At 41.9% G+C, this 25,673-nt stretch overlaps 1 protein-coding gene across 1 annotated transcript; it reads right to left on the minus strand.

Moving 5' to 3' along the window:
• Positions 1-7,107: 7,107 nt before the first annotated feature.
• LOC119295460 (translation initiation factor IF-2-like) lies at positions 7,108-10,361 on the minus strand. The gene is made up of 6 exons (XM_037573878.1): positions 10,126-10,361; positions 9,850-10,032; positions 9,656-9,733; positions 9,475-9,540; positions 9,317-9,382; positions 7,108-8,070 (listed from the first exon to the last, which is right to left on the minus strand). The coding sequence occupies exons 1-6, from the start codon at positions 10,315-10,317 to the stop codon at positions 7,450-7,452; spliced, it is 1,206 nt and encodes a 401-aa protein (XP_037429775.1). The 5' UTR covers positions 10,318-10,361; the 3' UTR covers positions 7,108-7,449.
• Between the last annotated feature and the right edge of the window lie 15,312 nt (positions 10,362-25,673).

Consider the following 25,673-nt stretch of genomic DNA (forward strand, 5'->3'; position numbering starts at 1 on the left):
GCCGTCATCACCAACTCTCTCCCCCTCTATGCAGCGGTGTAACCTCTCTTTTACCCGCTGTAATATCTACTTAAACATGGTGCTCAACGCCATATATTATTATCCAATGATATTTGGCTATCCTATGATGTTTGAGTAGAACCGTTTTGTCCTATGGGTTGATTGATGATAATGATTGGTTTGAGTGGTATGTTTTATTATTGGTGATGTCCTATGGTGCTCTCCGTGTCGCGCAAGCGTGAGGGATCCCCGTTGTAGGGTGTTGCAATATGTTCATGATTCACTTATGGTGTGTGGCATGAGTGACAGAAGCACAAACCTGAATAAGTGAGTTGTTGTGTATGGGACTAAAGATGACTTTATATTTAATGCTATGGTTGGGTTTACCTTAATGATCTTTAGTAGTTGCGGATGTTTGCTAGAGTTCCAATCATAAGTACATATGATCCAAGTAGAGAACATATGTTAGCTCATGCCTCTCCTTCATATAAATTTGCAATAATGAGTACCGGTGTAGTTATCGATTCCCTAGGGACAAATAACTTTCTTGTGTGACAAAAAGCTCTCTACTAAAACTGACTTAATTGTTTTTTTATATAAACAGCCCCTAGCTTTTATTTACGTGTTCTTTGTTATCTTGCAAACCTATCCCTTTACACCTAGAAAGTACTTCTAGTTTCATACTTGTTCTAGGTAAAGCAAATGTAAAGTGTGCATAGAGTTGTATCAGTGGTCCATATAACTTGAGGGAATATTTGTTCTACTTTTAACTCCCCGTTGGGATCGACACTCTTACATATCGAGAAAGGCTACAATTGATCCCCTATACTTGTTGGTTATCAACACCTCCTGCATCAAGAGTAAATTGTCCAACTGAAGGCCTTATGTGTCTTGTGGGATTGCCTCGATAATTAAGATTGCAATAATCAGACAAAGTCATTGGGCGTTTAACGACACGCCTCTTGAATCCTAGAGATAGGATCCGTGTTACCGTACTAAACCTTTCTGTCACTGATGTTCAGAAGAACACTTCATTGTCTCCTTGCCCTTAGCCTCTCTGTGGCTCGTTCTCCAAGACCCTGGGTACCTGCAGGGATGAAGAACACGAAGGAGCAAGCAACAACTACAGAACATTTTTTCACACAAACGAGACATTAATTTAAAACATTTCCATTGATCCCTCCAACAAATAATCGGGTTGCCAGGCTCTTGCCTCAAACCATATCTTACCGGACTACTCACACATGGAGATCAGATCACACGAGGAACACATCATAGAGCACATCGCCATGGTAGATTGGTAAATAATATGTCTTACAATGGATGCCACATGTGATACATGATTACAAGTATGACTAGATGGAAGGGAACTATGGCAGAGATGAAGGTGGTGGCTATGGAGATGGGAAATGGCGAGAGAAACGGTAACGTAATAATGGAAAGGAAGCTAGTTGCTTCCATATCGCCCCAAAAAAGAACCAAAAAGTTCCATTGGCATCTTCCATTCATTCCGATAGGGTAGGTGGTGATGAGGATGATGATGAGTCTCTGTTTTGCAATCTTGCGACTAGGGCTGCAAGCAAAGCTCGAGGCTCGTGAGCCGCTCGAGATCGACTCCTCTTTTGGCTCGACTCGAGATCGACTCAAAAAGAAACGGGCTGAGTATGAACATTTTATGTAGCTCGATCGAGAAACGAGCCGATCTTGAGCCAGTACTCGCTCGCTCGATTTTAGCTCGATAGCTCGGTATAAAATCATTATATTAAATGAGCATACCATACATTAAATGGAAATAGGATAATTTATACCATATATGATGTCCAAGATTTTTCTCCATTTTATTTACTAGCAAACATGGAAGTTTAATTAAGTGCAGAGAAAATTCAGGCCTTATTATGGTATGTGATTGGCTGTGTTTTAAAAACACTGTCACTTTTGGCAAAAAAAATGCCTAGCATATGCCCTTCATTTTACTGTCTTTCTTCCACGAAGAGCACAGTCTGCTGCTGGTTTGTTCAAGAGATCAACATGAGTTCTCCCGGGAACAACGAGATGGATGTACCATCGATCGAAGTAAGCCTTTTTTTCACATTCAGATCATCTGGTTGGTAATAATATTTATAAATAAATGAATGACATCAACAACATCTGTTGTTCCTTCTCAAGATCTGATTTATGGTTAGATTGTTCACGTGTAAAATACTGTTGGATAGGGTGCATGTGATTCAGAGTACTGTAGGCCGAGGTGAACATTTTCTTTTACTCGGTGTAGTCATCGCTCTGGCCTTCGCAGATCGCCAGATTCAGAACACAGCCTTGTTCGTCAGTCAACGCGTGCGCCTCCAGCCCTTCACCCTCGTTCCCTGTATGTCTAGTAATTTAGATGTTCTTCTCATTTTCTGGTAAGTTAGATGTTCTTCTTTTTGTCGGCTATTTAGATGTTCTTCTCATCTTCTGGTATTTTAGATGTCCACCCAATCGCTTAATTGATACATTACGTACTAGAAAATGCATCTTAATGTTCGTTCACATATGCTTAATTGATACAGTACGTACTAGAAAATGCATCTTCATGAACAACCTTATCACTGATACTTTCCACCTTAATGTTCGTTCGCATATGCTTAATACCTCTGAATGTTAGGTCCTTTGTGAGAATGAAGCCAAGGATGCCAAGGAAGTTGTGATGGTTGAGGATGATGAATTGCCAAAATCATCCGGGAAGAGGAAACACTCTGATGTATGGGATCACTTTGAGGAGGTTGAGGTGCTTTCAAAGAAGAAAAAAAAAGGAAAACCAGAGAGAAAGGTTAAGTGCAAGGCTTGCAGCAAACTGTACATGTACCCGAAGACTGGAACTACAACTATAACGAAGAGGCACCAGGATGGCTGCTTTGCACATCATGGTGAGAAGAACATCAAAAAAGGTCAAGGCACTCTGAATTTTGATGCGGCTGATGCATGTGGTATTGATCTTCCAGTAGTCAATTTCTCTGGTGGCTATGATCATTCAAAAATTCGTGAGCTTATTGCTACAATGATAATTGTCCATGAGTACCCTTTCCGCATGGTCGAGCATGTCTGGTTCAATGTGATAATGAAGACTTTGAATCCTTCTTGTATCAGATGGTCTGAAGGCTATAGAACCACTCATTGAGAACATCAGGCACACTATATTGATTCAGAATGGAATATGCAGTACTGTGTGATTAGTTTTCTTGAACTGGAGCCACCACACACAGGTATTGTGATATCTCATGCTACATTTGAGTGCCTTTCTGATTGGAAGATTGAAGACCAAATTGCAACTATAACTCTTGATAATGCTTCTTCCAATGACGTGGCTGCTCGTCAACTGATGTCCAAGTTTAAGGCCAGAGGAAGTGTGTTTTTCCATGGTAAATTATTTCATGTCAGATGCTCTGCTCATATACTCAACCTTTTAGTATCAGATGGTCTGAAGGCTATAGAACCACTCATTGAGAACATCAGGCAAACTGTTAAGTATTTGAAGAAGTCGCCATCTCTGCTCTACAAATTTACTGAGATTGTCAAGTCACTTAACATGTCAACCAAGAGGGGGTTGTGTCTTGATGTTCCAACTAGATGGGGATCCACATAGAAGATGCTTGAGCGTGCCTTTTCTTTCAAAAATGCATTTTTACATTATGCAGATTTGGATGCCAATTATAAGTGGGAGCCATCTAGTGAAGAGTGGAGGTTGTATGCTAAAATAAGGGATATTTTAGCAGTGTTGAGCATGGCGACCACTGTGTTTTCTGGATCAACCTATCCTACAGCTAATGAGTTCTTTCTTCTCATTGTGAATGTTAAGAAGGTCCTCGATGATGCATCTGTCTCTACAAATAAATTCTTGCATGATATGGGAAATGCTATGCTTCAGAAATTTGAGAAGTATTGGAAAGAGTGCAGTACTTTGCTATCAATAGCGTCAATTCTGGATCCAAGGTACAAGATGGATCTAATTAATTTCTGTTTACGATACGTACATCTTACGATTTTGTTGTGCACAAATATTCTCAGGATAAAGAAGACCAGGATGACTTACTTGAAGTTCCTTTTCTGGATAAATATCCTTCGATTGTTTCTACAGACTAGTAAGAAACAAATAGACTGTGGTGAACATTCATTTGAATTGTTGCATTGTTTGTATTATCTTGCAAACTAATAAATTCTAATATGCAGGCCAGTTGCGCTTCTTGGTACGGTGATGGAGAGAATTACTTCAAGTCCTATGACAGCTCCAAGCCCATCTCTGGCCTACCCTCTGCAGCAAATTTTTATGATCTTCGGCGAATAATTTGTTTTCCCAATTATATATCGGACGTGAATTGTCAGCTTATGTTGATGCTAGACTTTTGGTTATGAGAGAATAAGTCAAACTACTTTGATTAAACTACATTATCATCGTCTTGATTGGAATAATATATTTTTAGTGGTTTCTTATGCCGTGTTGTGCCTTATCTAGTTGGATTAATCCCTAGATATTTTATAGTTTTTACTATTCCGTTTAGCTCGAAACTAACTCGAGATCGACTCGAGATCGTTACGAGCTGAGCACGAGTCATGTTTTACAGCTCGACCTTGAGCTTCACTCAGTTTGAGCTCGCTCGAATTTTAATATGAGTTGAGCTGAGCCAACTACAACTCGCTCGAACTCGACTCATTTGCAGCCCTACTTGCGACTCTTCTGTTATCATTTTGGCCTCGACACCTTTATAAAGTATGTTTAGGTGGATGAGGAGCTTTGGTTTCTATGCCACATGACCACTCATGGGAGCTGGCGCGGTCGCTTAGAACGCCGTCTTTTGCTCAGGAGCTTCTGCTGTGCCTCCCACTTGATTTCCTCTATCTCCTCTTTACTCATTTCCTTGTTCTGGCCTGATTTTGTCCATAAATAGCCCATTTCACGTTGAAACAAAATAAAGTCAGGATATTTGGAATCCTATGCATGAACTACTCCCTCCGTTCCTAAATATTTGCCTTTTTAGAGACTTCAAATGGACTACCACATACGGATGTATATAGACATATTTTAGAGTGTAGATTTACTCATTTTGCTCCGTATGTAGTCACGTGTTGAAATCTCTAGAAAGACAAATATTTAGGAACGGAGGGAGTAGTCATTAGTGGCAATATCAAAGCGAATATCTCAGTTTTAATGAAATGTATCGGCTTAAACTCAGGTTAGAGGAGTGTAAAAATAACACTCATCTACAACACCACTGGTTCTGCTATTAAAAGTCGTTGTCCAAAATTATGGATGAACATATTATTACTCCTCTGTAAAGAAATATAAGAGTGTTTAGATCGCTAAAGTAGTGAACTAAACGCTCTTATATTTCTTTATAGAGGGAGTACCAATGAACACCGCTAATAGGATGATATTTTAGAAGAAACTGTTCTACGCTATAGGGGAACAATAATAAACTAATAAAAATAGTGTTTGTGCGAAAATGCATGCAGTGAAGACATAGTACAAGTTGATATGCACAAATACATTAACCATCGGGAAAAATGGTTCATTTTATCTTCGTATTTAGTAGAGGATGTTGTTGAAAAATACATGTATTGATGCCTTGATGAAAAATTGTTAGCCTTCTAAGGATTACTTGAATATTCGGAAACCCTAATGAAGAAAAATGGATGATGATTATTTTGACTTCATGACACAGTAGAATGCAAAAATTAGGAGCAGAAACGAAGTACATGTAGTAGATCCTCACATGTCTTTGTAGGAATGATGTTACAATGGTGTCCTAGATTATGGGGTGCTCACCATGTCTCCCCCCGGCCATGTGGGTTGGCAGAGGACCCCCATGATGATTTTCCAGTGGGCCACATTTGTCAGGCCCAGGAGCGCCAAGATGGGATGCTTTCGAAGAGTTGGCGCTTACTTCAAGATTTAGAGGTTATCTACACCACGATTGCCTTACACGTAGCCGACCTATGTGTAAACCCTAAATACTCCCAGTGCATATGTAAACCGAGGGGTAAGGCTCGTAGACATCAACCTCATACACACAGAGACACATATAGAGATTTAGCGGTAGATCAAGACGTAACTTGTACTCCGATCAACCTGTAAGTTGTACTCTCTCGAAATCAATACAAACAAATTTGCGGTACCGCGGAATCCACGACAGAATAGATCCGCTAAACCATAATGCATATTTGAAACATAAAGTTCGTGCCACGATAGTTCATCACCGGAGTTCATACATTGAAACATACAAACTTAAAAACATAGTAAAAACCTGATCTAAACTAGTTTAGGGCTTCGTGTTGAGGTAGAACTCGGTCGCTGACCCGTAAAGAATGTATGCGAGCTCGTACCCCTTCTTCGCCTCCTCGAGCTGCTCGACGGAGTCTTCACCGGCCGCCACAACGTCCCTTGCGGTGGCGAGCTCGATCTCCGCCTCGCGGAGCCCCTTGGTGGTGGGCCAAAGCGCATCCCCGACCTCGTGGAAGCTGCTCCACGCTTTCCAGTCATGGTTGCAGGAGAGGGCGCCGCACTCTTTGGCACGCTTTCGAGCTGCGGTTGCAGGAGAGGGCACCGCGCTCTTTGGCGACCTCCGCCGGCCATTGATGTGCTCTAAACGGGTGCGTGTGTGCAAGAATCAGTCGCTGGAGTATGAAGATTGCGAGAGATATGGGTTGGAGAAATGCCAGATGGGAACCCTAAATTGGCCGGGATCAGGTAAATATAGTGGCGAAGTTGGGAATATATGGTCCGTTTGTATATTCTTACGGGCCGAACGTACAGAAATTATAAGGATTGTGAGGTTCTATAGATGGGTGTGACTAGGTTTCAATCGGGATTGTGAGGTTCTATAGATGAGTGTGACTAGGTCTCAATCGACTAACACAGGAATCTTAAAGATCTCGCGTATATAACTGAGACTTAGTACTAAGACTGTTTAGTAGAAAATCTGCTAGAGTTACTCTTAAGTCCCGGTATATTTCAGATTCAAGTTTAGGTGACGAGCCATGTTAGGACAACGAGAATAGATATTCCTTACTTCGCTTGATTTACTTTGTTGTGTGTGGTACAAAAAAATGCTTCTGGGACGTAAAGAATCGTTACATTACGCACAACTCCGGTGCTATACATGATCGGACCACTAGTTATTTATCCGGTTACAGATTGCACCAAAGAATCTCAAAACAAAACCGAATACATTTCTTCAGTGCCTTGGGGCGTAACTGAAATGCAAACCTACGTTCTTAGACAAACGAGATGGAAATATTAAGAACATTAGAAAAATTGGTAGGAGCTGTACTAATATCAGTGCTATTGCTTGCGTCCAAGGAACCAATCGTCATCATCAGTTGATCACCGATGCCTTGTCAGTGACTCAGCGGCAGTAGTGCCATGCATGCATGCGTCCTCGATCACCTAGTAACCTGCCATGATTAGCAGCTCACTCACCAGTGCTCGCCAGCGCCATGGCGGCTTCCGCCGTGCATTTGCTTCAGCTTGGTGAGCTCCTTCCTCCTCTTCCTCGCCTCGGCCGCCGTCGCCGCCTTCTCTCTGCCGCTAAGCGCGACCTGCAGCCCCACTGCCCCCACCACGCCGCTGCTACTTTGGTAAGCGTTGGGACCGGCGGCGGGGCTCTTCTTGTCGGCAGCGTCGATGGCGAGGGTCAGCGAGCAAGGGTCGTCGTCGGTGTCCTCCCCGGCCGTCCCGCCACTGCCTGTCGGCTCCTGGAACGGCTGCACGTAGGCCGGCGGCGAGCCGCGGGGGTCGGTGGAAGCGGCGACGACGGGGTAATACCACGCGCAGGCCGGCGGGACGCAGAGCGGCGTCGGAGCGTGTCCCGCCATGCCAGCCGGGTTGCCACCATGCTCGTACACCCCCGGACCGCACGGGGGCCAGGAGCCCCAGACGTAGGGCACAGGCATGGACGTCGGCGGCGCGCTGTACAGGAAGCTTGGCTGCGGCGGTGTCTGCGGCGGGGTGGCCTCCGCGCTCTGTGCGGGCGGCGCGATGTCCATGGGCGTGATCGCTGGTGTAGACGACGGCTTCTTCTTGGTCGTCTTGGCCACCTGCAAAGACAGACAAAAAAGTTAATTACCCGACTCAGCACTTAGCACTTACTTTGCGTGTGACAAGTTCAGGCACGAGAAAAGATTTCGCATGTTCTTCCACAGTACGTAGAGAGAAAAGTAGTGCTCCGTCTGGCGAACGCATGTTGTTTAACTATTATTATTAGTGCCTGATGAAGAGCCAGCTGCCCGCCGACTAGTGAAACGTGCAACGATCATATTCAACGAATTTCACTGTTTCCAGATCTGTCGAAAGATGAGGAAAAACAAGAAGAATCATTCAGAGGAACCACTGTTGCCGCGTGCAACCATTGCTGCATGCCATTGCCATGGCATCAACATTTTGTATGGCTCACCCCACCGCCGACATGGCGCATGCATGGCGAGGCTGGCATGCGTTTCCACCGATCGGTCGCTTTTTTAATTTAAAAGAAAATCCAAATAATAATTCTAGAACGGACTGCTTCCGTTTCTTGGTTCAGACTTTATTAGAGACACCCGTAACGAAGTTTGCCGAGATTCTATCAGCATCCTGCCGGTTTGATCCGGTGCACCGTGCCACGGCATCCATGGAAATTTCGCGAAGGGTGGACGCCCTGCTAGCTCGCCTCAAGAGTTTATCCAGACCGAACACAATAGCCTCCCAGACCGAGATCGATCTGAAGTCGCGATGCTCCTTGGCCGCTTGCCCAACCGTGGATCGTCACCTGTCCGTCAATGATGCACCGAGCTACGTACGTACACATGGCCGCTACCTGCACGAGCAGGCCCAAACCCGTGCCGCAATCCTCCACCGGATCCCGATCGCGGAACCGACTAGACCGACCACCCGGCTGGACAGATATGCGGACGCATCAGCAAGTTGGCGCACACGCATGTGTTCGTGCCGAGAAAGCAAGCACATACCCAAAGAAGCAAAAGACAAATACAGAAGGGAGGGCACATAGAGTATATTATTGTCCGAACATCACTGTCGGAGCAAAATGTAAATAATATACAGACACGAGCGATTGACAGGCCCCCGGTTTGACCATAATTAGTACGCCTACTAGCATAGGTGTACTGCAGCGGTGACTGGTAGTCCTCTCGTGGGGGCACAACTGGAGCTGGATTGGAACATACTAGGTTCCCTTCTGGGATTTCTTTTCTTTTCTTTTCCGTTGCCTAAGGTGGTGGCAGGGGGAGTACTAATAATGGATGACGGGAAAAAAGGAAATTAAAGGAAGGAAAGCGATAGATGATGTGCCTGTTGTTTCAGCTGCTTGTTCGTCTCCTTGAGCGTGAGGTACTGTTCCAGCACCATGTCCTTCTCCTGCACCGTTCAGGATTAATTAAGCAACTTGATGGTGATCTGACATTTCAAGATCCTCCATGAATATACATGACGCTGCTTAATTACAGTACCTTCTTCATGTTCTCGTTCTGCGACGCTAAATCCGCGACTTTTCTCGCCAGTTCGTCCCGGATCGCCTGGACACGACGACACGGCGCGAATCGTGTCAGAATCATCAGACACGGTTGATGCCACGTCAGCTGTGGTGGTAATTAATGTGCACATGGATGGAGCTAGCTAGCAATTAATCACCTGGCGGCGAAGGATGGTTTGCCGGGCGGACTCCCGGTTCGCGAGCACGCGCCGCAGCCGCTTCGCCTCCTTCTCTGCCTGCAATGTTTCGTCGATTGGCGGCTCAGACGACGCCCCGGTGGAGATGGAGGGGGGGGGGGGTGTAATTTGCAGGGGTTAGCCGATGCAACGTAGCAAGTGAGCGAGTTAATTACCTCGGTGAGCATGTGCCGCGGTCTGCTGAGGCCGTATCCCGTCACGGCCGCGGACGACTGCGGCGGTTGCTGCCCGGCGCCGCTGGAGCTGCTGGAACATGGGGAGGACTGGATGCCGACGTTGCCCAGCTCAAGGCTGAGCCTCGTGCTCGCCAGCTCCTCGTCCTCGTGCTCCATCGCCGCCTGCTACCCACGCACGGCCGGCCAAATCAATCCAAATCCTTCCAAACCGAAAACCAAAATAGGGCCAGCTAGCTAATCGGCGAAATCGATTACCTGAGCTGCTGGGGCGGCGGCGTGCTGCAGGTGCTGCGCCGGGAGCGCGTGGTCGGCGGCCGCCCCGGCCCCGGCCCCCGCCATGTCGGCCAGCGCCATGGCGGCGCGGAGCTCGACGTCGACGCTGGCGCCCCTCCGCCGACATTGCGCCTGGTGGCCGCCGTCGCTGCTGCTGCCATGATCAGTCGGCATGGGTGGGGTGAGGATCGGATGAGATCTCGAGCGCAAGGCGGAGAGCGGTGCCAAGCGAGAGTACGGCGGGGCCCCTGCCCCCGCTTTAAATATCCTCTCCCGGGAGGCGGCGCGAGGGCCTCGGACAGGTGGTACCGTGCACCGGCGCCTCTGCGGCCGGATGGGGAGCATCTGGCCCGTCCGGGGCGGCCACGTCGCGCGTATGCACAGGGAGGCCTCTATTCCTTCCACGCAGCAGCGGGCGCGTGGACACGTGGAGCCGCCGCGTGCGGCGCCCAGCATGCAGCGCGACGGGCTCGTGAAACGAGGAGGCGGGGTGCGGGTCCCGGGAGCCAGCGGGAGAGCCCGTGCTGCGGGGCGTCGACGTGGATCGCCGCAGCGGTACACGTGGGCCGGGTTACGGCCCGGTGACTCGTCGCCGGGATGGGATGGAGGAGCCCACAGGTCAGCAGCCCGGAGCAGCCGCCGCGTGTGGAACCGGACGCCGGTGGGTGGAAGTGCCTAGAAGACCACGCAACTGGAGCCTTTGGCTGCGGTCGGAGCTGCATCGCATGCACGGGCAAAGCCAAAGCTTGTCAGCGCCATCGAAATGGCCGATGCGTTTCATCCGGCAGCCGAAACAAAATAGTAAATGTATCTACTGCTAGCTCGTCTATGCATGATTCCGTTTTTGTCTCTCGTCGTCCCCAATCTGTTTTGGTGTGCCGATGCGAAGTATTGCTTCCTAATTAAGCAAAGATGATGTTCCCGTTCTCTCTCTAGCTAAGCTAGATCGTGTTCAAGTGTGGAGGTCGGCTGCTCGGCTCAAGCAATTGGCCTGTGTCCTTTTAGGTCTATGTGATTGCTTTCGTTTTTGCATCCTTCATTTTGCTCTCTCACGGGTGAGCTCATGCTTGTAAAGTATCTACACTTATTCCAATTTCAGGTGTTTGTATATGGTAGTAGGAGATTCTATGTTGCATTTGTTTAATGAATTTTCCATAGTACAATTGAGTCGTCTAGATTACTGAACTCTGGAATCTTAACCTTGTTGCCTAAATGTCAAGATGCTAAAATGCTTAAGATGTAGTATGCGCCTATTTGCATAAACAATGTAGTTTCAAGTTGGTTGATAAGGTAGTGAACAATAGAACTACTGTTATAGCTCCTAAGATTGTCGCTCCTGTACAAACAACTTTTTATTAAAGGTAGGTATATGCCAAAATCCGATGTTACTTTTGTGTGGGGCCTTGAAAGAAATTCATAGAAAGAAAAATGGTGTAGTGATGTTTAAAAAAGATTTTGAAAAGGCATATGGTAAAATCAGCTGGATTTTATATTTGATGTGATAGAATTGAAAGGTTTTCGTACCAAGTATATTAGCTGGATTAAACAAATTGTCCAGAGTGGTAGTCTGGCAGTTATGGTCAATGGACAAATAGGTCCTTATTTTGAAACATGGAAAGGGTTGAGGCAGGGGATCCCCTCTCACCTATCCTATCTAATATTGCTATTGATGTGCTGCAAGAATTTGATTAGTAGGGCTAAGAACTAGGGGTAGTGCCTAATTTAGAATATGGAGGGCTGGTTATGTTGCAATGTGCAAACGATATGGCATTTATGTTTGAAGCTGTTGTGGATAGTGCTTGAAATTTAAATTGTTTGTATGCTTGTCTGAACATATTTTTGGATTAAGTAAAGTTTACTTTTTATGAAAGGAAATGCTTTGTCGAAGCTCTGGTGGTCCCTTGTCGAATTTGAGGTTATGGGTGGCGCTGTGACGATCGTCGGGGTCTCTGGGTGTAGCTAGGATACACTGGGGGTTGGCTGGGTGGCTTGAATTTAAGGGAAGTCAGTGGCGGCAATGGTGGACGTGGTGGTGGACTACGAGCCCAGGAGCTCATGTGGATGTGCAAGGAGGTTGCTAGGATGGAGAGGGAGAGGTGTGTGGCATTTGTGAGGTGCGGGGGTTGCTTAAACAGATGGCCGACATTGGCGGATCGACTTGGTCACCACGCTTCTCTGGCCGGGGTTCGGGGGCTCGCTAGCGGTGTCTTGGAATTTTGCGGGCGTTGGGAGAGGATTAGGGGGGCTGGGAGGTTCATGGGCGTGCGTGGGAGCTCGGGAAGTGGGGGCGGCTTGGCAGCAAGCGGCGGGGCTACCGACGTGCTGGCCACGGCAACGCCGTGCCGTGGGGAGCATGCAGGCGGTGGTGAGAGGCTCGGGGGATGGCATGCTGGGACACGAGGGGGCCGCAGGGAGACGACGACAGTGGCACTGGGTCACGCAGAACAAAGTTTTTGGCATGACATTGTTGTGGTCACGATGTGTGTGCATGCTTTGGGACATTCCAGACTCCTCTAACATTGTCAAATGTGGTTGTCAAGGTATCTTGCATCTCTAGGTGTAATTTACCGGGTTTTTAGTGGATTAGATCAAACTGGATCATCCAAAATCTCTAATGTCAACAAGATGTTTGCACTCAGCCCCTGGTCACTGGCTTGGGTTATGAAGTTGAGTTTTGGTGTGGTGTAGATTGATAGGATGGTGAGTATGTTTGCAAAGTTTCAAAGCATTTGGGTGGGTGCACGTGGTGCTTCATGTACAGACATGATTTCTGGCCAAAAACTTGGGGAATTTGTTGTGGTCAAAAGGAGTGATGTATTTGGCTGAATTTTGGGTGGTAGTGGTGCCTTGTCATGGTTAATCTTCATGACAAATTTTAGCTTAAATGGGTATGTGCATAATGCACTTCCTTCACAAGGCGGGTTTCTAGAATTTGTGGAATGAGTTGTAGGAGTTGTGTGAGGCTCAAAATTGGTGGATAGGCATCACGTGGCTAGGTTAGGCTGTGTGGAAAAAATGAGATTCATAGGATAAGAACACAATGCACTTGCTTCACAAGTCGTCAGATTTGGCAGAAACTTAGGATGGATGCTCTGGTCAAAATTTGAACTATAGGCATTGGTTTTAGGATGGAAATGGTGAAGATACCTATAGTAGAAGCTCTACCACTTATTTGGGAACTTTCCAAGCAACAAAAATAGGGGTTGTTGTGGAAACTGGCAAAAATGGTGCGTATGCCTTACAGGGGAAAACCCATTTTTTCTTTCTTTTGGCCAATTTTTTTACTAGAGCCCATAATAGATGCTAAGATCATCTTCACCAGTTTTGAGGGCCGAGGGGTCAAAGGAAATTGGGGTTCCTTGGTAATGGTGGTCTCAAGGGTTTAATTCCAACTAAATGAGATTTAGGTTTTAAAAGGTAAGATACTAAGGCAAAACATTCCTAGGGTCAAGAAACTTGGGTGGGCTTTTAGGATTGAGGCACAAGGCAAGTCAATCATCATCACATACACACCAAGTTAAAATAAAATCCAAGAATACCAGAAGAAAAAGACAGAAACCAAAACTTGTTAAATGATTTTTCCACGAGTGAAAATCTAGGGTATTACAGCAAGCCACTTGGGTTTCTCTCCAGATTTATGTACTTCCTCTTCCCAGACCAAAATTTCAAATTCATCATCCTCTAGATGCAACCTCTCCAACAGGGAGGTTGGATCCTCCAATTTCTATCCACGTGAACCACCAACCTCAGAAGAATTTGCCATGCCTCTCGATTCTCCCGTCATGCCTCCAAACACGAGGCAGCTAACCACATTAACCCCTAGAACAGTCCGAGCAGCAACAGATACAGAGGACACCGTCGTTGCAGCAAGGAGATGTCGCCCTTGGGGGAAACTCAAACGGTGTCGCTGGAGGTGTATGGAACCTTAGGGGAGAACTCGCAAGATTACTTGTGTCTCATCGTGGTCGTACTCCTGAACAAGTCACTTTTGTCCACCATCCACTCATTTTTATATAGATGGCGATCATCCCAAAAGTAATGTATCAAATCAAAGAAGAACTTTTTCTTTTTTCGGTATGTAAGTGAGGTGGTGATATGTATTTAGTAATAATGTAATTTGCGTAATCAGCAAACCAAGGGTTCCAATGAGAGAAACAATAACATCAACAAGTTGTTCATCTGAAAACTATCATTTACTTGTATAGGACCAATAGGGATGTTTTTTGATGTCTACTACGCAACTTTATTCTTGTATACTTTGTTGGGCCTCCAAGCGCAGAGTTCTATAGGAGAACAACAAATTTCCCTCAAGTGGATGATCTAAGATGTATCAATCTGTGAAAGGTGTAGGATGAAGATGGTTCTATCTCAAACAATCCTCCAATCAAATACAAATAATATCTTGTGTCCCCAACACACCAAATACAATTGTCTGTTATATAGGTGCACTAGTTCGGCGATGAGGTGATGATAGATGTGTAATATGGATGGTAGAAATAGCTTTTTAAAATCTGAATAAATAAAAACAACAAGGTAGCAAGTAACAAAAGTGTGTGAAAATGGTGTCTCAACAATTAGAAACAAGGCCTAGGGTTCATACTTTCACTAGTGCAATATCTCAACATCATTAACATAATTGAACCACATGATAATCCCCCAAAGTGCAGCAAAGAATCACTCCAAAGTTTCTATTTCTATTGAGAAAGTAGGATGAAATCGCGTAGGTAGCAAACCACCTCAATGTTGTGTTTCCAATCAATCTATTGAACCACCCCGAAAGTGTCGCGAATAGTCCTAGAGATCATACTACGACAACACCATATGATACGTATCAATTAACCTTTATGTCATCTAGAACACCCCAATGTTACCACGGGTATCCGCAAGTTAAGACATGCATCAAGTGATCTCAAATCCAAAGTATTCAATCCAACGTAAAGAAATTTCAAAGAGTAAGACTCAATTTAGCATAAAAGAGATAGAGAGGGAAGAACACCATAAGATCCAATTATATTGATAAAGCTCATAATACATCAAGATCTTATCAAATAAAGAACGAGAGAGAGAGAGAGAGATAGAGAAAGAGAGAGAGAGAGATCAAACACATAGCTACTGGTACAAACCCTTAGCCCGGGGATGAACTACTCACGCATCATCATCGAGGCGGCAAGGATGATGAAGAGGCCTCTTGTGATGGCCCGCCCTCCGACAGAGTGACGGAAAAGGGCTCCGGATGAGATCGCTTCAGAATAGAGGTTTGTGGTAGTGGAACAAAAATTCTAGGTTTCTTTCTATGGGTTTTTCTATTTATAGGATTTTTCAGTGTTGGAATCACGCCAAACATTGTTGAGAGGGACAAGCAAACCAGGGTGGCCCCCCCAGGGCACGCCCCCTGACTTGTGGCCACCTCTTGGGTCTTTTGCTCCTCCTCCGAAGCTTCAGGGGTCTCTTATGTTCATAAAAAATCATCAAAAAGTTTCACCATGTTTGGACCTTTGTAGGTATCAATTTTATGTAAAACCAAAAACAAGCAGAAAACAACAACTGTCACTAGCCACTATCCGCCCCGTTGGAGAAGTATCATCAACCCCAAGCTTAATTCCTGCTCGTCCTTGAGTAGGTGAATGATAAAAGAAACAAATTATGAAATGTGAATGCTAGAATAGAACATACCTTTGATCACATAGGCAATGATAATTCTAATAACAAGTAACATCATTCTAATAAGTTTGACAAATCATAAAGTGATAATGAAGTATCTCACAATATTTCATGATTATATTGCAAACATAAAGCAGTCAATGAATTAAGGATGACGACTAGGTACTCCAATTTGAACATACCATCCTACTTATACAATGCTCAACAAATTTCTATTAGGAGAATGCATGCAAAGTAACATTATTAAGAAAATATAATCATGGTGATAACGTACAAATCTTAATACCACCAAGGCTGAATTTGGAATTTATCAAACATGTGTAAACATGTGCCAAGTCAATCATCCGTCCTTCATTGGAAGATAATTATCACCACACATGATAGGTTCAACTTAATAAAACTAATGCTCATTATCATTATAATATAAGTCTCTTACTTGATTAAAGATATGTACTATCATAGTCTCACTTCTACTTTAGCGGATTAAACAGAGGAAGCATGTTTACTTCTCAATATACATATGATAAATGAAGCACATGACATTCAATTCATTCATAAATTTCTTACTCTAAAAATATAATGAAGCACATGACTAAGCAATAAACTACTCTAAAAGATATAAGTGAAGAACAAAGAGCAGTTAAGTAAATAGGTAGCTAAGACTCTCTCCAATTCAAAATTTTCATATCTTAGAATTGTATCAAATAGCAAACAAAACGAAAGACCAACACCACTCTGATGCAGAGGTGGCAATGGATTATTATGATCATTTTAAAAAGATTTTCTCTAGCAATAATAAAAAGAGAGGCGTCTCACCAACAAATAGTTGTGTGAAGCACACCATGTCCATTGGGGTGGGGGGCAAAAAACTCAAGAAAAAAAGACATGCTAGGCATGTTTTGGAATGTTAGGGAGATTGGGCAAGATATTCAAAAAAGATTTGTTAAAGAAACTATTATAGAAAAGAAGCTAGATTTTATTGGGCTTCAAGAAACAATTAAATCTGATTTCTCTCAAAATGAATTACATAATTTGTCCGCTGGTAGAAGTTTTCTTTGGGAGTGGATTTCACCCAAAGGTAAAGTTGGTGGTATTTTAGTTGGCATTAATAATGATTCTGTTGACATTGTTCATGTTGAAAAATGGGTTTATTTTGTTAGACTTCCCTTATCTGATAAAATTGCTAAATTTCACTGGAATATGGCGACGCCTAGAATGATGGGAAGGCTTATTTTCTGGCTGGACTTTCTAGGATTTACCATGATAATCTCCTGCCATGTGTGATTGGCGGGATTTCAATATTATTAGAAGTAATGCTGATAAAAATAAACCTAGGTATACTGATCACTAGAGTTTTATTTTTAATGTAATTATTGAACATGCTGGGCTTAGAGAGCTCCCTTTGAATGGTAGAAACTTCACCTGGGCTAATAACTTACATGTTCCTACCTTCGAGAAATTGGACGGGGTTTTGATCTGTCCTGATTGGGAAGACAAATACCCCCATGCTTTGGTTCCTGCATTAGAAAGAGAAATTTTTGATCATACTCCTTTGATTCTTGATACTGGTGTTCACAAATCCTCCCCCCTCATCTTTAGATTTGAAACTTCCTGGATGTTGATGGAGGGAATTAAGGAATTTGTTGAGAAACATGGGAACACCCCATGTGTGGGCTCTAATACGTATGTTTGGCAAAAAAATGAGATTACTTAGACAAAAAATCAGGGATGGGTCTTAAATGCTAATGCTGCTTATAGAAAAAAGAAAAGGGAGTTGTTAGATCGATTAATTGAGATAGATAAGACTGCTGAAAATATTGGGCTAAAGCTCATGGTCGATATTTGCAAAAAATTAAGAAGATAATTAAATGAACTTCTTAAAAAAAGAAGTAAAATGGCTATAAAGATATAAAGATAAAGAGATTAAAGAGGGTGATTCTAGTACTAGATATTACCATGCTAAGGTCAATGGTAGGAGGAGGAAGAATAAGATGTTGTCTCTGGAGCAAGAGGAAGGGGTGATTGAAGGATATGAAAACCACATGAGATATATTACTAATTTTTATAAAAAAAACTATTTGGTCAAGTTGATTTCTCTTCCATTGCTCTAAACATTCAAGATTCTGAATCAATTTCCTCTTAGGATGCCCGAAAATTGTTAAAACCCTTCTCTATGGAAGAGTAACATGTTGTGGTCTTCTCGATGAAAAAAAAACAAAAGCCATGGTCCATATGGTTTCCCTCTTGATTTCTATCAATATTTTTGGGAAATGATCAAGTGTATTCTCAAGGTTCTGCCTGATGATTTCCATGCTGAAAAGGCAGATATTTCTAGAATCAATTATGGGGTCATTACTCTCGTCCCAAAAACTAAAGATGCTAAACAAATTCAAAAGTTTAGACCTATCTATTTGTTAAATGTCAATTTCAAGATAATTACTGAAGTTCTGGTGAATAGACTTAGTAAGGTGGTTAACCCTATTATTTCTCCCTTATAAACTGCTTTTGTAAAAGGGAGATATATTATGGAAAGAATGGTGATCCTTCATGAAGCTTTAAACACAATTCATGTTAAAAAGTATAATGATATGTTGTTTAAAGTGGATTTTGAGAAAGCGTATGATAAAATAAAATGGACTTTTGTGCACAAAATGCTTAAACTTAAAAAAATTCATGATAAGTGGTGTGATTGGGTGATGCACACCATGAAAGGGGGGCAGGTGGACATTAAAGTCAAAGAAGAAGTTAGTTCCTTCTTCAAAACCCACAAAGGACTGAGACAGGGGGATTCTTTATCTCCCTTACTGTTTGACCTTGTTGTTGATGCATTGGCAATTATTCGAGATAAGGCTAGAACTTCAGAGTTTATAAATGGGGTGTTGACTGAATTTCATGAAAATGTGGAGAATATGCTGCAATATGCTGATGATACTAGTTTTTATTACAAGATGATGAAGGGAGCATGAGAAACCTTAAATTTATACTAACTGACTTTGAGAAAATGTTTGGTCTTAGTATTAGTTTTCATAAAAGTGAGATTTCCCTATTTGGGGAAGCTGTCAATAAAGCCTCCTTATATCAGGAAATCTTTACTTGTGAATTGGGATAAGCGCCTTTGAAATACTTAGGCCTTCCTATTTCTGATGTTAGGATTAGAAATAAACTATGGAAAACTGTGACTGGAAAATTTGAAAGGAGGTGTTCTTGTTGGCAAGGGAGGTTGTTGAACATAGCTGGGAGAGTCACACTGGTTCAGTCATGTCTGACTAATATACCAATTTATATGATGTCCTTTTACCCCCTCCCAACTGGGGTAAAGAAAAAGTTGATTTCTATAGAGCTAGATTGGTGTGGCTAGCTGATGAAGATAAGAAGAAATACCATCTTGTGAATTGGAGAACCTTTTCTATGCCAAAACAACAAGGAGGTTTGGAATCTTAAATTTAGAGATCTTTCATAAAGTTTTGCTAACAAAGTGGCTGTGGAAATTGGAAAGTGAGGAAGGATTATGGCAAAAACTCCTTTTAGAAAAATATGTGAAAGAAAAATGCATTTTTGAGGTGACTCATAAGACTGGGAATTCTCAGTTTTGGTCTGGTCTTATGGAAATGAAAGATATTTTTATCAACATATTGAAAAACGTCTTGGAGATGGTAAAAACACTAGGTTCTGGGAAGATTGGTGGGTAGGTGATAAGCCTCTGAAAGATGCTTACCCTTCGCTTTATTTCATCAGGAGTGATCGTGGCATCTCAGTCTGTGACGCTATTGATAAAGGGTGGCATAATTTTTCTTTCAAAAGATCTCTGTATGGTGAATCAACAAAATTGTTGACTATTCTTAAACATAGATATGAGGAAGTTCAGATGCATGGGGGTAAAGATAAACTAATGTGGATGCTCACTTCTGATAGAGTGTTTTCTATGAAATCTCTATACATGCATGTGATAAAAGTTAACCGTGGACTCCCACAAAAGTTTCTATTAAGATTCCAACCAAGATAATTTTTTCTGTGGTTGCTAAACAGAAAAAGTATCTTGACTAGGGACAATCTCTTAACAAGGGGTGGAAAGGGGACAAGAGTTGTGTGTTCTATGGAAAAAAGTGAAGATATTGACCACCTTTTCTTTTCATGTTCTGTTGCTAGGCTCATTTGGAATTTGATTTGATGTGCTTTGATGTGTGTTCTATTCCTATTGATCTAAATGATTGTTTCAGAAAATGAGCAAGAAGTTTCCCTAAAAATGATAAGAAATTGGTCCTGGTTGGCACTGCAGATTCTTTGAGCAATTTGGAAATGTTGTAATGATATTATTTTTGTAGAAAAAGGATGAATGATACTTTGTGTCTGATTAAACTGATGTGCAATTGGATCTCGGACTGGGTTGTGTTACAAGTAAAGGACTCAGAGGGAAACTACTGATGTTGGGAGCAAGACTCATCGAACAGGTGGCAATGAGATCTACCGGGTCTCTCAGGGATGGAGGATTGGCGTTCGAAGACTGGGGATTTAGCTGGAGCTCAAGTCGTCCCCCTTTGGGAGTTCTCTCTGTCGCTCATGTGAGCTTCTTTTGCATTTGGGAAGTACTAGTGGCTTGCTAGTTCTAGTTGCTCTTTTTCAGTATTAGACTTCCTCGTGTGAGTGTAGCTCCTGGGGTGCCTACTATGTAAAATTGCTAGTTTGGCCTGGCTGTTGCCACGAACCTTTTGACTACTATTGGTTTCTCTAAATGAAATCAGAGGGGAAACCCTCTTTTGCTCAAATAAAACAAACAAAACGAAAAGATGCTCCAAGCAAAACACATATTATGTGAAGATTTAAAATATGGCTCCAAGTGAGGTATACCGATAGTATTAAAGACAAAAGAGGGGATGCCCGAAGCTTAGGCGGTTGAGTATTCCTTAGATATTACCTTGGGGTTCCTTGGGCATCACCAAGCTCAGGCTCTTGCCTCTCCTCATTCTCCTCATATCGCCATCTCACCCAAAGCTTGAAACTTCATTCACAAAAAACTTTAACAGAACTCATGAGATGGGTCAGTATAATAAAAATAGAGCATTTACTTAGGTACTGTCAATACAAGATTTATAATTATTGCCACATAGTGCCTACCATATTATATCATTTCCACAATTTATATCCCCCAATATAAGCCATAAAAACTTGAAGCAAAATATGCAGTCAAAACAAAATCTATCAAAAAAAGTACAACATGTAAAGATGCATTTTCCAGTCATACTTTTGCAACTCTAAAATTGTGAACAATTAGTACAATGTAGACAATTTGTAACATAATATTGTGTAAAAAAATCAGAATTGATCATGTTCCAGTATAAATAAACAATTCAATACTGGACAAAAAAGTTTCTGTTTCTGCATGGAATCAAATGAACAAGCATCCACACTATCCCAAAGGTCATACTTGGCACATTATTGAAAGAAAAGATACAAAACATGATTACTGCAGTACCTTAATCATGTAGAAACACAAAAACAAAAAAGGTAAATATTGGGTTGCCTCCCAACAAGTGCTTTTCTTTAATGCTTTTTCGCTAGGCATGATGATTTTAATGATGCTTGATACATCTCCAACGTATCTATAATTTATGAAGTATATATTCATGCCATGTTTACAATAATTCTATAGGGTTTTGTTATGATTTGAGTGGAACTTACCCGGACTGACGTTGTTTCTAGCAGACCTACTGTGGTGTTGTTTTCAGTGCAGAAATAAAAGTTCCCCAAATGCAACGAAACTTTTTGATGATTTTTTTGAAAGAAAAGAGGCACTAGAAGCATTGTTGGAGGACCAGAAGATGAAGGAGGTGGCCACTACCCACCAGGGAGCGCCAGGGGCCTTGGCCGTGGGCTGGTGGGTAGTGGGCACCCTGTGACCCATCATAGCGTGAGACCAACGCCAAAAAATCCTATAAATAGAGAAACCACCAGAAATAACCCTATAACTTGGACTCCCCCGCCGCACGCCTCTATACCTTCGAAATACCATCTGGAGCCCTATTCCGGCACCCTGCTGGAGGAGGAAATCATCACCGGAGGCCATCTTCATCATTTCGATGGCCACCATGATGATGAGGGAGTAGTTCACCCTTGGGTCTAGGGGTATGTACAAGTAGCTACTCTCTCGTGTTCTTGATTTGGCACAATCTTGATGTACAGTGAGCTTTGTTAATATAGTTGGATCATATGGTGTTTTCCCCTCTCTATCCTGTTGTGATGAATTGAGTTTTTACCTTTCAGGTTTCACTATTATTGATTGAATACTTGTTGGATTTGAGAACACTTGATGTATTTCTTGCATATGAATACCCATGGTGACAATGGGGTATTATATCGATTCACCTGATGTATGTTTTGGCACTCAACTTGCGGATTCCCGAGGTGACATTGGGGTAATTTATGCATAGGGGTTGATGCACGTTTTCGTCCTACTTTTTTTGGTAGAAATCTTGGGGCACTCTTTGAAGTTCTTTGTGTTGGATTGAATATTATGAATCTGAAGTTTCTTGATGCGTATCGTATAATGACTCACAGATACTTGTGGTGACATTAGAGTATCTAGGTGACATTAGAGTTGGTTGATGCGTATCATATGGTGTTATTTTAGTACGAACTCTAGGGTTGTTCATGACACTTATATGAATAGCTCAATAGATTGATCGGAAATGATAACTTTGAGGTGGTTTCGTACCCTACAAACAATTCCATCTTATGTTCTCCGCTAGATAAAAACTTTGGAGTGAGTCTTTGTCGCACATTGAGGGACTGTTATATGATTCAATTATGTTAGCATTGTTGAGAGATTGCACTAGCGAAAGTATGAACCCAGGCCTTGTTTTCAAGCGTTGCAATACCATGTTTGCTCTGTTTTATCACTTGCTACCTTGCTATTTTTTTATTTTCAGATTACAAAAACCTATATCTACTATCCATACTACACTTGTATCACCATCTCTTCGCCGAACTAGTGCACCTATACAATTTACGATTATATTTGGTGTGTTGGGGACAGAGGAGATTTCTTGTATTTGATTGTAGGGTTGATTGAGAGAGACCATCTTCACCCTATGCCTCCCACATATTGATAAACCTTAGGTCATCCACTTGAGGGAAAAATGCTATTGTCCTACAAAACTCTGGGCTTGGAGGCCCAACACGAGTCTACAAGAATAAGTTGTGTAATAGACATCAAGCTCTTTTCTGGCGCCGTTGTCGGGGAGGTGAGTGCTTGAAGGTATATCTTTAGATCTTGCAATTGAATCTTTTAGTTTCTTTTTTATCACTAGTTTGGTTTATAAAAGAAAACTAAAAAATAAAATCGAGGTTGCCTCATATTATTCATCTTTATAATGTCTTTCTTGAAAATGATGGAGCGGAAAATTGTGCTCAATTGATAGAAGAATAATTCAATAAAATGTTTGGCATAAAATCTTTGAATAATAAGCATGATTGCAATGTTGCTAGTATGAATTCTTTAAATATCCATGATATTAATGATATGCAAAGACATAAGCTTGGGGATGCTATGTTTGATGAGGATGATATTTTTAGTCCCCCAAGTTTTGATGCAAATTTGTTATGATGATTGCACGCCTCCTATTTATGATGATTACAATGATGAATGTGGGTTTGGAAGAGTGTCAACTCTAAGTAATGATCCCACTATTTTGGAGGGTGTTGAATCTTGTCACAATATTGATAACAATGGATTCGGAGAGGTCATGACTTTATTTAGTAATGATTCCACTATTTTGGAAGAGATTTAAATTGATTATGATAAAAAGATGCTATCTATGATGATTTATTATGATGAAATGTATGCTATAAAGAATAATGATAACCATGAAACTTGTCATCGTGATTTCAATTTTCAATTGGATTATTCCAATCAAGTATCACATGATAGTTATTTTGTTGATTTTTCTCCCACTACTATTCATGAGAATAAATTTGCTTATGTGGAGAGTAATAAAGTTTCTATGCTTGCGGATCATGAAAGGAATGCTTTATGTGATAGTTATATTGTTGAATTCATTCATGATGCTACTGAAAATTACTATGAGAGAGGAACATATGCTTTTACATGTCTCAATAATATCAAGTTTCCTCTCCATGTGTTGAAAGTTTTGAAGTCATCCTTGTTTTGCCTTCCTATGCTAGTTGATTCTTGCTCCCACAAGTTGTTTGCTCACAAAATTCCTATGCATAGGAAGTGGGTTAGGCTTAAATGTTCTAGTCATATGCTTCATTATGCTCCCGTTATGTTTCAATTCTTTACTTTTATGTGAGCATCATTGAAATCATCATGCCTAGCTAAAAAGGAATTAAAGAAAAGAACCTGTTAGGAGACAATCCAACACTATTACCTACAATTTTTGTGTGTTCACACGAGTAAGCTACTGTAGTAATCATGTTTTATAGCTTTTTTTAATAAAGTGCCAAGTAAAGACTTTGGGACAGTGTGGATGATAGTTGACTTGATTATGTGCAAAAACAGAAACTTTTGCGCCCAGTAACAGAATTTTTTAAGTACACTGAAACGCGATAAAATTCTTATTTTTTTAAAAATGATTGATAAAAATTGCCTATGTTTTCCTAATTTTCAGAATTTTTGGAGTTACAGTAGTATGGTCATTGTTCAGATCATTACAAGTTGTTATGTTTTTGACAGATTCTGTTTTCAATGCATAGTTTGCTTGTTTTTGGTTTCTATGGCTTATATTGGTCAATATAAATTGTAGAAATGGTAGGGTACAATAGGCATTATTTGAGAACAATTATGAATCTTGTCTTTGACAATATCAAAGTTAATGATTTGCACTTTATCATACTAATCCATCTCATGAAGTTCCATTAAGTTTTGTGTGGTTGAAGTTTTCAAGTTTTGGGTGAGATATCGATATGAGGAGAATAAGGAGTTGTAAGACCCTAAGCTTGGGGATTCCCAAGGCACGCCAAGGTAATATTCAAGGAAGACCCGAGCAACTAAGCTTGGGGATGCCCCGGAAGGTATCCCCTCTTTCATCTTCAACATTATCGGTAACCTCACTGGGAGCTATAGTTTTATTCATCACATGATATGTCTTTTGCTTGGGGCGTCATTTTATTTTATTTGTATTTGCTTGCTGCTATTTAGAATAATGTTTTGTATCTTTTACTTCAATAAAAGTGTCACGTGTAGCCTTTACCATGCTTATTTTGCAAGTCTATATGTTGTTGTTTGAAAACAGAAAGTTTTCTATCATTGTCTTAATTCCTCAGAAAACTCAGAACGTGATAAATTCTTGAAATTTTCATCCAGTAAGCCATAAAAAAATTTACAGTGTGGTAATTTTCAAAAAAAATTGGAGTTAAAAAATTATGATTCTTCTTGCATCCTTTATAGACTATCATGTTTTGACAGATCACTACTGCAGGATGCTACTAACGCGACACTATGATCAGAGACCCTTTGACGAAACTGTGTGTGATGCATTAATCGCAGACGATGGTGTAAAAGAACCGTCAAAAAAGGCGCAAAATGTTTGCGATGGCGGAGCATCAACCACAGTTCAGATTTTAGTTACGTGTGAGATGCAGAGCACACGGTTAGTCCATTCGAACTGTTTGCGATGAGGCAGAACAACAGAAACGGGCAACCATATCAATGTGTGTGCGATATATGGCATACAGTTCGCTCCAATGAGTTGGGAGTGCAACAAAAACGGTTAGCCAGATCAAGGTGTGTGTGATATATGGCATACAGTTCACTCGGACGAACTATTTCCGATTAGGGAACACAATAAAAACAGTTCAACTTAACAAGATGTGTGTGATATGCGGCATACAGTTCACATGGATGAACTGTTTGT

This window comes from Triticum dicoccoides, chromosome 4B (assembly GCF_002162155.2).
Source record: "Triticum dicoccoides isolate Atlit2015 ecotype Zavitan chromosome 4B, WEW_v2.0, whole genome shotgun sequence".
In the NCBI taxonomy this organism is placed as follows: Eukaryota; Viridiplantae; Streptophyta; class Magnoliopsida; order Poales; family Poaceae; genus Triticum; species Triticum dicoccoides.

What these genes read in the sequence shown, in the direction of transcription:
- LOC119295460 (XM_037573878.1), bottom strand. Translation starts at nt 10,317, where the DNA reads ATGCCGACTGATCATGGCAGCAGCAGCGACGGCGGCCACCAGGCGCAA. An exon ending in CGCGGCACATGCTCACCGAG is followed by an intron (nt 9,734 to 9,849) that starts GTAATTAACTCG and finishes GAAACATTGCAG; the next exon opens with GCAGAGAAGGAGGCGAAGCG. An exon ending in ACAAGCAGCTGAAACAACAG is followed by an intron (nt 8,071 to 9,316) that starts GCACATCATCTA and finishes CTGTCTTTGCAG; the next exon opens with GTGGCCAAGACGACCAAGAA.